Raw genomic sequence first — 17,960 nt, 5'->3', positions numbered from 1 at the left:
GAAATGATGCTCTCTATATGAGCTAAGTTAAATACATTATTTAAAATAATTTCCCCTGTTTCTTTGTGTCTCTTTCAATGTGAACACCACCAGATAATCTTCAATTACCTATGAGACTCACGTTATGTTTCTCTGGGACAGAGCTCTTAACACCAGGACAGCCCTTCCTTTAACAGTGTGCCTATTCCTTTTGTCATCCTTGGAGAGAGTCATTTACATTAAAATAAAATATTCACAGAAATTGACAAGACAGCTTTACTGCACACAAGTAAGAGAAAACCGTCAAGAAGAATTGCGCTGAGTAAACAGTAGGCGGCTAAGCAGTACACAGAACCACAGACTGTGAGAAGGGGAGGTACACAGTTTGACCAATCTTATTAGGGCTGCGTTGTCAAGGCCACCATTGAGAAAGCGCCTGTCTTCTGGCGTGGCCCAATGCACGGACTATACTCTTACCGGGTGGGGATGCGGTGGGTTTTCATACTTCAATAACAGTTCAATTCTATCCATAACCTACCCTTGATTTCTACCACAGGCAGTCATGACAATGGGAAAAGCACAGTATCCTTGCACGAACCATAGTATCATACATACGCTAATGGCAAATAAATCTCCCGATTTTTTGCATCATTTTATTTTGAAATAAGATCAAGAAAAGTTGCAAGAAAAGTACAATGCACTTGACAAAACCCTTCACCTAGACTCTTAGATTTCCCCCATTAGAATTTTATCACACTTGCCTTATTCTTTCTGCATGAGTGTGTGTATATGTAGTATACGTGTGTGTACACATATATATATACACACACATATATGCATACGTACATGTTGTAATTTTTAAAATCACTTCAGAATAAGTTATTTCAGGATACGTAGAAATGAAGCCCTTCATCCCTACATATCTTAGTAGGTTTTTTTAAAGAACAAGGACATTTCCCTACATAACCACATTACAGTCATTGAAATCAGAAAATTAGTATTAATACATTTCTACTATCTTATCTTAAAATTTTGCCAGTTCTCCCAATAGTGCTCTTTATAGCACAAACCATTTTTTTTCCCTATTCCAAGATGCAGGATCAAGTGTTTCATTTGATTGTCAGGTCCACTTTTTTCTTCTTTATGATGGAATAGATGTTCATTCTTTCTACGCCTTTTATGACTTGATGAATTTTGCAAAGTACAGGCAAGTTTTTTGCAGAATGCCCCTCAGTTTTGGTTTGTGTGATGATTCCTTATGATAAAATTGGTTGTAATGTTTGGCTAGACTATCACAGAAGTCTTGCTGTGTTCTCAGTGCATCGAACCAGGATACTTAAACTCTGTCCCATTGCTGGTGAAGGTACCTTCGAGTCGCTGGCGATGGTGGGACTGGCCAGGTCTCTTTACTATCAAGTTGCAAGTTTGCCTCTTGTGATTAATAAGTCTTGTCTAGGTAAATTCTTCGGTACTACATAAATATCTTAGTCATCCTCAAACTCTTACCCATAAGTTTTAGCATTCATTGGTCATTTTTGCCTGAAATTTTTAGTGTGATGGTTGCCAAATGATGATTTTCTAATTAAATCATTCCTTCAATATTTATTAGTTGGCATTTTACATTAAAAAGATCAGTCACTTCTGCCTTATTTGTTTTTTCATTCATTTATTTTTGTATTAGTATATGCTCATTAACTCAGATTATTCAATGTCTTATAATCTGATACCATCGTTATTTATTTTAATAATCAAATTATCCCAGATTTCTTCAGCAAGCCCACCTCAAGCTGGCTCTTGGGTCATTCTGACAATGCCCTCATTCTTTGAATACTTCCTTAATTTCTGAAATAACAAAGTCTTCCAGGATTATCGTGACTTTTGCTACCCAGGCCCTGTAATCAGCTACTTATCCAAAACAGCTACCGCACTTCCTTTTAGTGGAGAAGTAAATTTAGAAACCAAGTACTGTGTATCAAGGTGTATACTGCTACTCTCTAAATTCTCCAAGCAAAGAGAGCTAGGAAACTAGGAAATCAATGAAAATGTTTGCATACACACATATCTCCACAGTCTACTCTTTTGACACACACAAGATGCCAGATAATATATTATACCAGGAAAATGAATATGAGCATAACATATAATTCCTATCTATTGAAAGGTCTATATTTTTTTAAATAAAAGATTATTAAAAACTAGAGCTTTAAAATGGAACTTTGGCTAAACAACTGATCATTCTGATTTCTTATTAATACATTATCATGTACCAACCAATCAACTCATTTAAAGATTTTAGTTATACACTAAACTGCAGTGGAAAGATAATTAATTCATTGCCCAGCAGGATGAAATGACTAGGATGATAATTTATTATTTATTGTCATCATTTTTAAAAAACATAAGCAATTAACATTTGTTGAGAAAGCACTGCGCCTTATCTTCTGTGCATGCCTTAACTGATTTAATTTTTGCAATGACAGGATGGAGAAGGTAGTGTTTTGTGACTATTTCACAGATAACCGTGAAATGGGAGTCATGGTCTGCCATTTTCAAAGCCCTTGCTTTTTACCAATATTAGCTTTGCTTGTGGGATTGGCTTATTTTAAGGCCCTGGTGAATAAAAGATCTAATATTAAGCCCTAACTCTAATGAGTCTGAATGTTCATAAACACCATCTCAAAGAGAAGAAAATAATATAAACTTCTCTCCAATCACTTCTTAGAACTCTAGTACAGGTGGGTGACATTAAAGCTGGCTGAAGACCTTCTTCCAGACTGCACACAGTCCCAGGACTGGCTCCTCGGAGAGTTCCAGAACCTCAGTGAAGGAGACAGTTATGCCATCACCCTCTCCTTCTCTAAGAAGACCCTTTCAAAAGACTTGAGGACAAAAGTGGGCCTTTGAGGTTTAAATCTGCCACTAAAATAAATACTTTATTCAGACATAAACATTTCAGTCTCCTCCAAATGATAAACACAAGTGAGGTAAATTGCATTTTTAATGTATCATTACTTAGTTTTTGCTATATGTGGTTTTTAACAAATATATTCATATTTATTTAATTACGAATGATAAAGAGGAAATAGGGATGTGTTTCTAAGGGAGTTGAGTTTTATAAGAATATGATGGCTGAATGCATCAAACTAAACAATCAATGATTATTCTAACTGGAGAATTAAAGGGTGCTCACAGACATTGAGGAAGTGTCCTTTGAATTATCAATCATTTGAAGAAAAGAAAATCACATGATGCCCATGAAAGTAAGAGGGGCCACACCGTAGGTGAAAAGGGAAAAGGGCCAGCTGCGAATTAAAGCAGGTGACGACTCGTGTCAAACCCCGGCGACTGACCTAAGGAAGTGAGTCCCTGCTTGGTCTTCATTAATACCTTCACACGCATCTGTCTTCATCGCCTCACACAGTCAGCTAATTGGGATGGGAAATGAAACTTTGAGAAAAATAAATCGCGCCTACCTGGATCAGAGATAAATCCTCAAGCTGCAACCTGAAGAGGTAGTTTCTACAAAATAGAAAAAGAGAGAGACGTTTTATTTTTAATAGATCCAAAAAATATTACGGTTCATAAAAATCATGAGAACAAAGGGAAACAAATAATTTAATGATTTGGGACTTCCAAAGAATCTCCCTGCTAAGAATGTGTATCGCACAGCTGTCCTTGGACCTCAGAGTTCAAAGAGGCATTCAATATGTCAACGGACACACATTTGACATAGGTAAGACATCAAAGAACGTGTGTGCGAGAGAGAGAGAGAGAGAGAGAGAGAGAGAGAGAGAGAGAGAGAGAGAGAGACTCACGTGAGTCTACATTATTAATTGGCTCTCTTGATCTACATGAAATGGAGAAAAGGGCATTCGGTTCCAGAAGTGAATTAAGTAAGATGACACAAAACCACTCTTCATGACTCTTCATTCTTACCGATCACCTACGTTCACCATGTTTTATAGTTAAGACACGTCCAGGTTTTGAATTCAACAATGGTCTTCGTATTACAGTGCTCTGCCTTGTAAGATGGATTCAGTGTGCACTAAGTTTAGAAGCGGGAACTTGAAGGGTTAGAGTCAGCTCTGGCTGGTCAAGTGGGAAAGCGGAAATCAGGGAGAAGGAAACGATCAGATTTCACCACCAAAGGGGAAGCGCAGAGAGATATGCAATCGAGATCAGCAGAGCACGGGGGGGAGGGCGGTGGGGGGGCAAATCTGTACGTATCAGTGGCATTGAGTTGTTGACCACATTATTGTGGCTTTAGAAACAGCGGATTGGCCCTGCTTGTGTGAAATGCTTTGGTCTCTAACTCGAATCACGGACAAATGCCTCCTTGACTCCATATAGATAAGAAGCTGATGCAGGAGCAGCACTCCAGGGGTGAATGGAGGGGATGGTCAGCCCAGGTATAGACAATAAAGACGGGAGAAATTGGCATATACTAAAGGGAAGGAGACCCTAGGAACACATTACTGTGGGAAGGGGACTCTGAAGCTGAGTTCAAGGTTACACACACACACACACACACACACACACACACGGGCTAGTTCAAGGTTATAGCTATGAACCTAAAAGAATAATAAAATGTTCCCAACGCTTTTGTAAGAAACAAAAGTAGATTACCTTCACTATCTGGAGAGGTATGTAGATGTCAGAAGTAGACATGCTGTCCCAGCAGAAGTAACAAGTGACAGCCAAGTTAGGCCAAGGGCGTAGCCTAGCGCGCACCATGAAACATGCCTGCGGTGTGGCTAGGAAAGGGGACCACAAAGGTGTGGAGGCTCACATCCCACAGCATGTGTGGACACACTGCTGGAGGATGAAGAGGGACTGAGTTCCCCTTTGGGGTGGCCTCGTGTGTCCCAGGCATCATCCCCTGGGCACTCAGGTACTTCACAATTTGTCCCCCGCCATGGGGTCACTGCCATCCTTCACTTAGTGAAAACTGCCTCCTCCAATCACTACAATGGCCTCTTTGGCACACTTTCTGTCCCTCCGATTTTACCTCTGAAATAATTCCAGCCAAGCTCCCAAAAGCACTGCTGGCACAGCCCGCCTCCATCACAAAGCCATCTGGGGCAAACGTCCCCTCCTTTATTACAGTGGAGTCATAGCCTTCAACGAAGAACCAGAGTAAGGGTGCCCTCGGAGAGCGAATAAAGCAGCAGAGTCCAGCTTTATTTAGCTGGGCACCATGTGGAGGCAAGGCTTCCAACAGAAGCTTCTTCCTGCAGGGGAAGGGTTTCACAGAACCTCAGTGCATGTCTGAAAGAGCACAGTCCAGCTGCCAAGGGAAGTGCCCTGCAGGCTGGCTTGCATTTGAAGAGTTGCCAAGATCTCACCTGATGTGAAACAGAGACCCGCAGGACTTCTCTAAGAGAAGTTAGAAATCTGGACACACACAGAGATAAGTCTTCGGATGAGGGGCATACATGTGGCACCGGAGGCCATGGCTCGCCATAAGGCAGTCATCACCTCTGAGCCATGGCTCCCAACCCTGGTCCTCAGGCTGGTTTCCTCAGTGGCTTCCTGGCTGTAAAAGCTCCCTCTACTACGGGAGACAGTATTGCTAGTGGTTCAGAATATTTGTGCAAATACCAAAGCTCTGCCACCACACAACGACAGGAAGGGAGCTTCAGCATGCCATATGTCTCAGTCTTCTCATCTGTAGAATGGAGCTAACAATCATGTCTGCCTCTTGGGGTGGTTCGGGCGGTTCAGTCCAAGGAAAAACATGTAGAATGGTGTCTGACCCCATTGTAAAAACTCAAATAACAGTAGCTATTTCCAGATACTTTATGAAAAGACATTGAGAAGACATTTAAAAGACTTTTAGGGAAGACACTGTCTGTGTTGTCATGGTTCTGGGAGCCAGTCATTACATTCTTTTCAACTCACTGGTTCTTTCAAGAAATACATTTTCTGTAAATATTCCCAATAAAAGAAACTATTCATATTTTTAACCAATGAATTATCTGAAAGCTTTGATGATATTGCAAAACCATCTCCCAGCCCCCAGACACACCCTCTCCTGCCCAGTCCACATGTGCATGCCCACACTATAGTGTGGGAACGTTCTAGACAGGCAGCTCTCATACACAAAGGAAGAGCTGGAAGTGCCTTCACACCATTAAGGAAGCTTCACACTACAGAGCTCTGGGCAGGACAATTGGAGAGAAAAGTTCACAGTCCTCTCTCTACTTGGGGAGAGAGTTGGGGAAGGAACATGGATCCTCCTCTGAAACTCCTGGGTCCAGTTTTTGTGTTTTCCATCAGGGAAGTGCTATAGGCTGAATGTTTGTCTTCCCAAAATTCATGATAAAATTCTAACCCCCAAAGGTGAAGGTAGGGCCTCTGGGAGGCGTTTTATTCATGAGGGTGGGGCCGACATGAATAGGATATTGCCCCATAAATGAGGCTCCAGAGATCCCCAGCCCCTCCCACCATGTGAGGACACAGAGCTCGAAGTTGGCCATCTGCAGCTCGGAGAAGAGCTCCCCCAGAACCGAGCCATGATGCCACCCTGACCATGGACTCCCAGCTTCCAGAACTCTTAGGAATAAATCCCTGTTGTTTGTAAGCCACCCAGTCTGAGGCATTTTGTTACAGCAGCCCGAATGGACTAAGACAGGAAAACACTGATTCATGATGACAAACATGCCACATCTCAGTCTACATGGCCCAAGCAAATCTAACTCTGCTGACCATCCTTTTTCCGACTCCAGGTCCCAAAAGTCTGTAAAGGTAATCTTCCCTACCCTCAGCCATTCCCAGTGGGTTTTAACCTCCTTCCCCAGACACCTGAGAACTATGGTACCCTCACAACCATTTCATTGGTGATAACTAGACGAGAGCTAGACCTGAACAGAAGGGTAGAGAGGAGAAGGAGGCTGCCTTGGAAAAATGTCACAGTCATTATGAGGTACCAGCCCCACCACCATCCTAATGAAGAAAAGCACCAAAGATCTGAACTTTCCCTTTGGTATTTTTTTGGGTTACAAGGTGCAAGTTAGTGATTTTTTTAACCCATCTTCATATTTTTTACCTAAAAAAAATCACAGAATCCAAGAATTCCAGATCTAGGTTGTCTATAGAGACATGAGGGTGTTGTCTATACCCCCTCAAATAGTATATGGGGAAATTTCTTCAAATTAAGAGGTGTGGTGTGATTTATACAGGGTTATTATGATGCAGAGAAAGTTCTAGAATTAAGACCCCACACACACACACACCTTGATGTTCCTTGTCCTATTGTCACAGATGGTTTCACCAATCAGTCATCCAATGTCTCCTTCCTAATTTCACTGGCAACAAGCACACATCACACACACACACACACACACACACACACACACACACACACACACAGGGGCAAGGGGAGACAGACAGAGATACATTCAGTAATAGTTCTTACAATTCAATTATTTCATATCTTCATTGTTCAGCCACAGGTATATTTACCAATCATTCTGAAATGACCAAGTCTTATCATGGCTACTGACAAGCTTTTGATTCGAGGTAATTGAATCTCACCCCTGAGACTGTCATCTGACTGTGACATATGTCTCTCCATTAAGAGAACAAGTTAATCCTACTGGTCTGGCTGATTAAATGGTGCCTCCTGTCTCCATCCTTATTTCTCATAAATTCTTCCTGAAACTGCTTACCCATGCTTCTTTTAAGAGTGCACAAGTTTCTTCATTTAAGAAATAAGAGAGCTAAACTATACCATCTGTCAGTATGTTTAAATATCACAAATTCCCTTAAGACTATGACCCTTTTTGATCTATGAATGACCAACAGTTAGATGGATCTATAGTCACCTAATGAAAGACTTGTTATCCTGACATATTTCAATAAATTCCTGAAAAACATTTTTCAAGTGTTTTTACTTTTTGCAAATCAGTACCATATATCGAAATCATCTTAAATGAAAATTCAGTATATAAAAAGTAAGCTAATTCTTTATTAGTAAAAATTTATTCATTAAGTACTTACATATAATAGTTGTTAATCATAAATCAGTTGATTACACTGATGTGAAAATTTTGAAATTGGTATTATCACATCTATAAGGTGTATAGATTCAACATCTATTTAAGGTCTCTTTTCAGGTTGGTTGGTTACATTTTGTTGTTGTTGTTTTTATTTGTTTGATTTTGGAGACAAAGAGTTGGTAGATGCTTTCAAATATTTGTTTAATATATAACTGTGTTCTACACAAAACCCTAGGAGGCAATTTAATGCCTTGCTGGACTTTTCCATATTAAAAATAGGTAATATTACTCATGTCAATATTCACTTTATCTGTCATGATTTTCAACGATTTAAAAAAATATATTTTAAAAGATGAAATATAAATGAAACATTCGTGGAATTCCCTAATCTCCTCCCTGGAACCTTAGAATCTGACAAAACACAATATGGACTCAACTATTCTCAAACCTCTTTCCTCAAACTAATTGGCTCCAAGTACAACTCCAAGTGCATTTTTGCTATTGGAAAAATTCCGACCCAGCTAGCAAGATGAGGGACCTGAAATCTCCCCAGACAGCTTGATCCATTACAGTTTAGGTCAACGACCTACAAAGTTAAAGGTTACGAAAAGAAAGAAAATCTTCTAAATGGAATAAAAACTTGATATTCCCAGATGTTGGGCCACTCACACACTAAAGTAAGATCTATGGTCCCCTACAAGTGGCTGTTCTCCAGGGCATTGAAGAAGAGGCAACCTCTTTATCTTGCTATTGTGAGCACACAGAGGAGGGAAAACAATATACGTGAGGTTCACGAGAAAGGCCACCAACCTTTGCGTCATGAAGGAGTAATGCTTCTGGCTCCCAGCCAACAGGGATGCTAACCAAATGTTTCATACAGCGTCAGTTTCTCTAGGAGGGCAATGCTTTGAGCAACCCAAAGCATTTAAGTGGCCTCATTAATCTTCATAACACCCCTAGATGTAAATAGGTAGTGAGAAGGGACACCGCCATCCTTCAGGGACAAAGGCGGTGGTGCTCAAGGTTAAGAGATCAGATTCTCGGAGTGGATTAATTGTACAGCTTAGGGGAGCTGCTCTCTATTTCCATTCCCCCCTCTCGTTACAGAAGTACAGAGCAAGAGTTTACCATGTTTACCATGTTCACGTTAACGGCCATAGTGAATACAATGTGAGCTTTTCCTTGCCTTGGTATGGACCTACTTGTTATTCAAAGTCTTAGAATAAAAAGCAATGGTACACATTCAGATGTAATAACCATATTACTTTTAGGAGTGCTAATATAAGAGCAATACATGGATCCCATAGACTGAATAATTCAGATCACAAAGCCATTAAATTTGGCAGACAGAGACTGACAATTTCAAAGGCCATTCATCCTTTCCCACTAGACAGCTGAGTGCATTTGCTCCCTCGTCAATGGAGTTTATTTCTTATTGACTGTAGAACTGAATAACTCACTCTTGTGTCCCATCACATCCCCCAGTGGCCTATTAGCAACAAATCACTAAGCACAACAATATATTCTCTGAGGGAGCAGTGTGGACCTTAATAGACGAAGTTCATTTGTGTCTTCATGGAAAGTCATAAACTTCAGGCGGCATTTAAGGTTGAGCCATCATAAGCATATTAACTAAATGACTCATTTTATCTAGAGACACTATAAAACTTAACTCTGACCTCCATTAATTATGAAAGGCACAAGTGCTTTAAAATGACATTCTCTTAGAATAACTCAATTGGTCTCTGATGAATATAGCTCTAAAATCAAAGCAAAAATTCCAAGTTCTTCCTGAACAGGCAGGTTAGAGGCTTTCTTATAACCGAGAAGCAGAAGACTGAATAATTAAGAAAGGCAGACATGCATTTTGCACAAAGAGAAAACAAGAGACAGAAAAGCGAGTAAATCTACTAAAAAATGTTTTAAACAATAGTGATGGAAACTTGTGTCAAAGTTTAGACCATGGTAGATCACGAAACAATCAGAAGACAAAACACACACTGCACAAAAACTGTCACCATTTGGGTAAATCTGAGAGCTGACATCAGCTGAACAACTAGCCTCACCTGTACGCGTGCCAGATCCATCCTCAGCATGATTTCTCTGTATTTCCAGATTCCATGCTAACTGTTGTCAATATCCAACTGGCACAGAGCTTGAAATACTGACATGCCACATGGAACTCAAATTTTCAATGGCATGGATAGACTTGAAGGTTAAAATGGAAGTTTGGGACTTGGTAGATAAGGAAAAGTAGTAGCTTATATCCTTTAAAGCACAAAATGTTTTTTATAAAAATTAATTATGTAACTGTAAATATTACTATAGCAACCATAACTATAGCTTTAAAGAACATGACGATTTAATTTCATCATGTAACCAACTTACATATTTCACCAACCTATCTATAATTGTTATTCCTAAGACCTTTGTTATGTTGGTTGGCTCCAAACTAATTCTAGAAGCCTTTATTTTTTCTGTGGTTATAACCATTCCAAACATAGCTCTTTCGCGTATTTTTCTCACCAGTTTTGGGAGTTTAGTTAAATTTTAAAACTACCAAACTAAACATAGCTGTGTATTTAAATAGTTAGATCATATTTAGATCGCAGCTTTAGAATGCTGCATATGTTTTCCTTTGCTAACATATTTTTAAATATGGTGACAAATGTGTAATTTCATATTATTATAATTCCTCAGCCAGAATTTTTCCTACCTTCCTGCGAGACTATAAATATATGCATTTGGGGCTATAAAATTGTCAAATAATTGTTATTCTATTCTTGTTGTTGTTGTCACATGTATTCAGTACTCACGCTCCCAGAATTGTATTGGTTTATTTCATTCTTTAGTTCATTCCCCCAAAGCTATTTCAAACCCCTTATAAGTCCTGGTTATTAGAAATGTTTCAAAGAATACATCAAGCCCAAGATCAAACAGTCTTAATAGCACTATGGAATGTTTGAAGACCAAGATGAAAAGTCACAGAAGTAGATGGATAGCCTCTTGGTATTTGGCAAGTAGAAGGAAATAACTAAGATGGATTTTTAGTGGCATGCTACAATCACGACCAATGCTGTTAGCAAACTTCAGAGATATAGAATCAGAAAAACCATTTCCCATAAGCTTATTTAGAGGCAGAGTTATTCATCAATATTGTTAATCACCCTGATAATTTAAAATGTTACTCTGCTTTAAATGTTACTTGCAAATTTCCAAGTGCTTTGAGGATTACAGACGATGACTTACTGCCCTAAATTTAACTCGCAACTTCTGCTTTTGTGTGTCCGTTGGGTATTTGATTTGTTCCTTTCCATTTTTCAGTTAATAGAGACCATTTTTTCACTTGAAAGCATACCAACTGAATTATCTTATGATGCCTTTAACCTGTGTTTTCCTAGGTAATAGTCACTGTTCAAATTAGCTCCATATGCATCTATTTTTCTGGGTTCTCTTCAGAATAAGAAAAATCTGAGATTCTTTTTCATGTAGCCTCAAATAATCAAAGAATTAAAGCTCAGTCCCCATGTGCTCAGCCCCAACTAATGCCATCACAACAAGCCACGCTCCCAAATCTTGCTCCCAAATCTCACACGTGACCCTTGCTCTCAACCACCCTGTTCTATTCTCTGTCAATCACCATCAAAGCCAACTCTGAAATAGGTCTCAAATATGAGTTCTCTCCATTTCCACTATCACTGGCTAAGTTTTACTTTTCTAAACTGTCACCTGATTCACAGCCCCCAAGTGCTGTCCTTATATCCAAATTCTCTAAACTCTAGCACTTTCCGCACACAATATGGCAGAAATACATCCCTAATGCAAACCTGAGCATGTAAATAGCCTTAAACATCTCCTGAGCAACTAATGACTTTGGGAGAAGCTCTCTAATTTGCCAGGCCAGCAGGTCATCGGGAGCTGGCGTCAACCAAGATTCCAATATGACTTCCAGAAATTCTAATTCAAATAATTGAAGACAGGACTGGGCACCTGCATTCTTGGAAGGCCACTCAGGTGACTCTCATGACTGCCTGAGTTGGAATCACGGGTCTAGAAGATTAAATCCAAACTCCTCCATAATCTGACCCCACCTAAGCTTGGGCCTCACCTATAATAACGTCCTTCTTAAAATCACCAACAGGTCCAGTGAAGCCACATCTGGGACCTCTGACTTTCCCCACGGTGTGGTCCTTGTGGCGGAAAGGGAACATCCCACCTGCTAGACCTCTTATGCATCTCCAAAGACCAACTGGCAAAGCACCTTCTCAGTGCACCCTTTTCATCCCCAAGGACTATCATGCTCCTTTATGCTTGGTGTTTCCAGGGCCCTTTACTCAGGTCTTCCTGGGAGAACTGAATTGCTTGTTTTCTCCCACATCCACTAAGCCAGGAGACAGCAGAATTTTTCTTTAAGGGCCAGAAAGCCAAGACTCCATCTTTGTGGCCTCACTCGCAAGTTCTAATCTCTGCAGCTAAAGTTTTAAAGCAGCCACAAGTAATATACAAATGATGGGTGGGCTGTGTTCCAATAAATCTTTATTCACAAAAACTGGAGGCAAACTCAGACCTTACTTGCCAACCTTCGCACTACGCTATAAAGTCTTCATCTTTGTTTCCCCAATGCCTAAGGTACTTCCTGACATAAAATCAGCTCAATGAATATTTGATGAATGAAGAGTCATGAAAGAATAACTCCATGAAGTAATAAATTCTGACAAACCCAAGGTGTGGCCGGCAAGGAGAAAAGCTCTCAACGCTCAAATATTGTATCACACACATACACACACTCAAAGTAAAGAGGCTGATTCATTTTTATCACACTCCTTGTTGGCTCAGTCATTGAATTTGGGAAATGGAAGACTATATATAGCGTATAACTAAATAAATAACTATGCTGCTGGGCTTATCTGCACATTAGCTCCAGCACGGATGAAAGTACGCAGATTATTTTGTTTTTGAACAACAGCGAAAGGAAACAATGGTCAGAAGTCTTTCCCACAAGTGTGTGTGTAGACCACCTGTTTGTTAAAAGCTCATATTCCGGGACCATCCTACAAACAACTGGATCAGCAGGGCTTGGCAGTAGGGGGCAGAGAAAGCTGAATTTTGAATGACCGCCCTTGGTGATACTTAGGGACACTAACGTTTAACAAATATTGGACAAAATTTAACAAAGCCAGCAGACAAAGAGCAAGGTTTGTAACACAGATTAGGTTCATTGATCACTAGGCCTTTTGGAAGAAAGGGGAGAACCAGCGGAAGGAAGAGAAGGAGAAGCACAGAGAATCTTAAGAGAAAAAGGCACATCCGTGAATCCAGTGCCAACAATGAGAAGGAAAGGACAGAGAAAGAAAATACTCACACCATAAAATATAGGTTTAAAAAAATTCTAGGTGGGGTTAGGGTGAAAATGAAGAGCAGCAATGAAAAGCACCACCCTTCTTCTCATTACCAGCTGCTTTTATAAGTCGTAATTAATGTAAATACAATATAAACATCATCATTACCTGGGATTTCTTTGCACGATGGGGGTCTATTGCCTTTTGGATGTGTTCCTAATTGCTGAGTTTATTCCAGTCAGCAGGAGTTACCTTTAATGTGTAAACTTGACTAAAATAATAGCCTTGGGAAAATAGAGGTTGTGGCTATAGAAGCAGAAATTGCACAAAAATCTCCAGTTTCCTTTTAATTATATGCTGCTTCCAACAGATTAATTCTAAGGTAAAACTTTAAAATAAAAATAGGAATTATAACCACCAAAGGGAAAGAATGATATTAGTTAATTTTTTACAACGACTGTTACATGAATCTGAAATTAACTCCCTTTGTTTAGAACCAGGGGCAAAATCATTCTGAAAACAGGAACTCATTCCAATTAAATAGAAGAGTGCCCCTCAGTCCGTGTGATCTTCTGGGAATATATGCTTTGAAAGCTTAAAGCAAATTCAGACCCAGCACAACAGAAGTAATTTATCTTTCCTTTTTATCTTTAGTTTTGTAGATTCAAGCCATGAGCAAAACAAATGGTTCAAAATAATACACTACAATTTTTCAAGACCAGTTTGTTGTGACTGTTAGCAAGACCAACTTCTGCCTTGGAAGCATTCGGGTTTTAGTAATAAACATGCTGATTAGAAATCTACTCTGCCATAGGAAAAGATGAAATAGTGCCATTTGCGACAACATGGATGGATCTTGAGATTATTATGCTAAGCGGAATAAGTCAGACAGGAAAAGTCAAAACCCATATGATTTCACTGATTTGTGGGATATAAAACTGAAAGCAAAAAAGGAACAAGACAAACAAACAAAGAAACAAAAACTCACAGACGCAGACAATAGTTTAGTGGTTACCAGAGGGTAAAGGGGAAGGAAGGTGGTAGATGAGAGTAAAGGGATCAAATATATGGTGATGGAAGGAGAACTGACTCTGGGTGGTGAACATACAATGTGATATATAGATGATGTATTACAGAATTGTACACCTGAAATCTATGTAACTTTACTCACCACTGTCACCCCAATAAACTTTAATTAAAAAAAAAAATCTATACCATTTATAGTACAAACATATATACAGAAATATCTTCCAATACATGGAAATAGTCCATTGACAATAACGGCAAGTTCCATGCATGCTGCACAGTGGTCTATACTCACATCACGTCAGGTGTTGCAAGGGGATTCAGGCATCCCTGTTACCCTTTCTTTTGATATCTTTATAATGTTGCCATTTCGTGATGCCTTTTTAATAGAATTAAAATTTAAAATCTCCAAGGACATAAATTGGTATATATGTCATCAATTAGGATGGGTACCTGACCCAAGTATTGGGTGTCTGGGCTTCAATCTCACCACCTTACAAGCAGGTGGTTGGGCCTCCTGACTCCAGGTGTTGTGTGAGAGCTTACAGGTGAGTGTTCTTACTGAAATACCACAGGTTGCAGGACTATGCCCTTCAATTTATATGTTTATACGACACTGACGCTTGTTAGAGAAGAGTAACAAGCCATCATCAGAAATCAAGTTATGGAAAGAAAATAACAGAAAAATCAAGAAACAAACAAATGAAAAAAGCTGAAATAAACTCCCATTCTCCTTGATGAGAAGCTCTTTTTCCTTATTGCTGTGTGGCTTGATGCTTTATAAAAATACGGTTAATTTATAAACTTCCTGATTATTGACAACACTGCACTGTGTGTGGACCAATTGAGTTGCCATTTGAAATAACATTTAAATTCAGCACAGAATCACTTGTCGTCCTTACAATGAACCTCAATCACTAAAGAACAACAGATTCATTTGGAGAATAAAAAATATAATCACCCTCTCTTACATCTGTTGTTACAATCCTAAGTGCAGGAAACTTATGCTTGTGTCAACTTTGTGGTCTATTATTACTATCATTACTTTTATAATTATCTATACAAAAACCTCTAAAGCACAAGATAGCATTGTGGAATCATGGAAATCATTCTGGAATTTTTCTTGATGTCTACATATCATGGGAACTGCTTTTAGTAGGTTTTTTGACAGAGAAGTATAAAAATCATTGGTAAAATTTTATCCCAATAGTATAAACCAACAGAAATCAAATAATGCAGGGAAATAACTGAAAAGGTTAACTAGGATTATTTCCGAAATTGTGTTGTTGTTTTTTTTGTTTGTTTGGATTTTTTGTTGTTGTTATGCTTCACTGTATTTTCCACATTTTCTAGAATAAAAATGCCTGAATCTCGTCATTGAAAACAGCAACATTATTAATTTTTAAGGAGGTTTGGTTAAAACAGGATATGAACATCAGTGCTTTTAAAATATCATGAAAGATAATGTGTTCCATGCAAATGGGAAATTTAGGGCTCCTTCCAGAAATTGTATGAATTCAGACCCAAGACTTTCTGAAACTACATAACACAAATTGCCTAAAGATAGGTTTTTCTTTTGTAGCACAATGAACTTCTTTTTGCAAAGAATCTTGAACTGAATTCAATTTCAGGAACGTAAAGTATCGCTGATATAAAGTAAAACCATCCAGTAAATGGCTTTACAAAGCCTAGTGCTGATATGAAAGAAAAAAACAAAAAGACTATCAAAACATTTTTCCACCGCTCATATCTTTAAACAATTACAGATTTCTAAAATATATACTTGCTATCTAAACTGCTTTTCTTAGATCAAGCCCTCCCAAACAGGAATCAGAGGACTGGGTTATTTTTAAAGTTTTATAACTGGCTCACACTCCTTTTCAAACATTCTGAGCCTCATCCCACCAGGTTTCCTAGGTAAAATTCCTATTCTCACTCAGTGATATCTGCCAGAAACATACACGCACATGTAAGCCAAAACCCATGGATACCCGCAGGGCTCCCTACCACTGTGCTTCCTGGGTGCCCGTTACTGGGACAATCACTTTCAATGGATTATTTCATTTAATCCTCACAACAGCTGAAAGGACTAGAAACAATTATATCAATTTTAAAGATGAGAAAATTAGACTCTGAAATGGGCTCCAGGTCACGCAGCTAAGCAAGTGCAGTCTACTCCTTTCTTTTGTTGATCGAGTGTCTACAGTGTACCACGCACTGTTCTAGAATAGAAAATACATACTCCCAGTGTTCCTTATCTGAAATTCCAATTTTACCGCACATCCTGGACTTTCATGTGCTAAATCTGGAGATTCTATTTCTTCAGGTCACCACAACACACGCCAAGTTGACTCAGTGGCTAGTGCAGTCCCTCTCGGTGTGTCTAGGCTGGCACTGTGGTGAGATGAGGCAGATGGAGACTTCCAGAAACACAGATAGGACCTCCAGGGCCCTGGGATGGAGACCCTCAGGGACGGGTGTTCCCTGGGGACACTCGCCAGGTACTGTCTCCAGCCAGGACAGGACCATGGCATGTCTCTTCTAAGTCTCATTTTGCTCAGTGGCTTCTTACTCCCATTAGGAGCATGTATGTCACTAACCAAATGCCAGCCAGTGGCAGAGTGTATATACCTGTGCAGGGCTGCCAGTGCGACCTCCAGAAACAATGGAGAGTCTTTTGAGTCAACCTCACCACAAAGTTCTTTAGAGTTGAATGTGGGAAGCTAGACACAGCTACACCAGTTGGGGTCATAGTTGCACCGGCTGTCCCAGCAGGGGGCGCTGTTCCTGCTTGACTTAAGGGAAAGAGCTCATTTTCCCTAAGGGTTGGCTTTGGGGTTCAGAGACTGCCACTCCCTTGTTCCCTTGCTTACAGTAAACCAGTTAAAAATACCTGCAACATACAGCAGGCTCCCAGGGATGGAATTTGATGGAAGGCAGCATCAGAAATCCCCCAAGTATTCCTGAAGTAAGCAAAAGCACACCAAGTAAGCCCATCCAGTCCACACTCGCTGTCTATGCACAAACATCAAAAGAAATGCAGGTGACATGTTCGGTGCTAGGAACTAAACCAGCTTCTGTCTATTCATTTAAAGTTACGACCACACATCTCAACATCCTCACGTGTTGGGTGGATGCAAAGGGCTCCTTAAGATCTGAGAGCAAAAGCAATGATCTGAGAAACTGTTCGATGTTTGTCTAGAGCGCCCAGAATGTAAGCGAGATTTAGCTTCTCTCAGATCTACGTGGAAACTGTACAATCTCTCTTGCTATGAAAGGTATATTTTATAATCTAGTAAATTTGGGCAAGACACATGAGCACTCCACTGCCTAAAGTGCTTTCTTTGGATGCCAGAAGAGTTCAAATCTACAAATGGCCTCTTTCTTCAAGTTCAATGTCATTTTTCCTAAGACATGAATAAAAAGTGTTGCTGATATAGCATCCTCAAAATGGCAGGATAAGTGATTTGAATGCAGGGATTATGAATGTTCTCCAAGGAAGTCACAGGATCACGTGAACCTTAAGAGGCATAAATAATAACAACTTCCTTGAATTCTCAATTGACTGGTAAATAGCCTAATGGAGCTCACAAAGAAAGGTAACATGGGCCAGAAT

The 17,960-nt window shown here is 39.6% G+C and overlaps 1 protein-coding gene across 5 annotated transcripts in view; it reads right to left on the bottom strand.

The window, feature by feature from the left end:
• The window catches only part of SEMA5A (semaphorin 5A), a 422,672-nt gene that overhangs the window by 210,175 nt on the left and 194,537 nt on the right, over positions 1 to 17,960 (bottom strand). For all 5 annotated transcript variants that reach the window (XM_074329093.1, XM_074329094.1, XM_074329090.1 and 2 more), the window contains one exon: positions 3,453 to 3,498. In XM_074329093.1, the coding sequence (XP_074185194.1) occupies positions 3,453 to 3,498 (46 nt within the window). The remainder of the gene's footprint in view (positions 1 to 3,452; positions 3,499 to 17,960) is intronic.

Source organism: Rhinolophus sinicus, linkage group LG03 (assembly GCF_036562045.2).
Source record: "Rhinolophus sinicus isolate RSC01 linkage group LG03, ASM3656204v1, whole genome shotgun sequence".
Classification (NCBI taxonomy): Eukaryota; Metazoa; Chordata; class Mammalia; order Chiroptera; family Rhinolophidae; genus Rhinolophus; species Rhinolophus sinicus.
The sequence above is the reverse complement of the archived record's forward strand: the minus strand, read 5'-3'. Positions and strand labels throughout refer to the sequence as shown.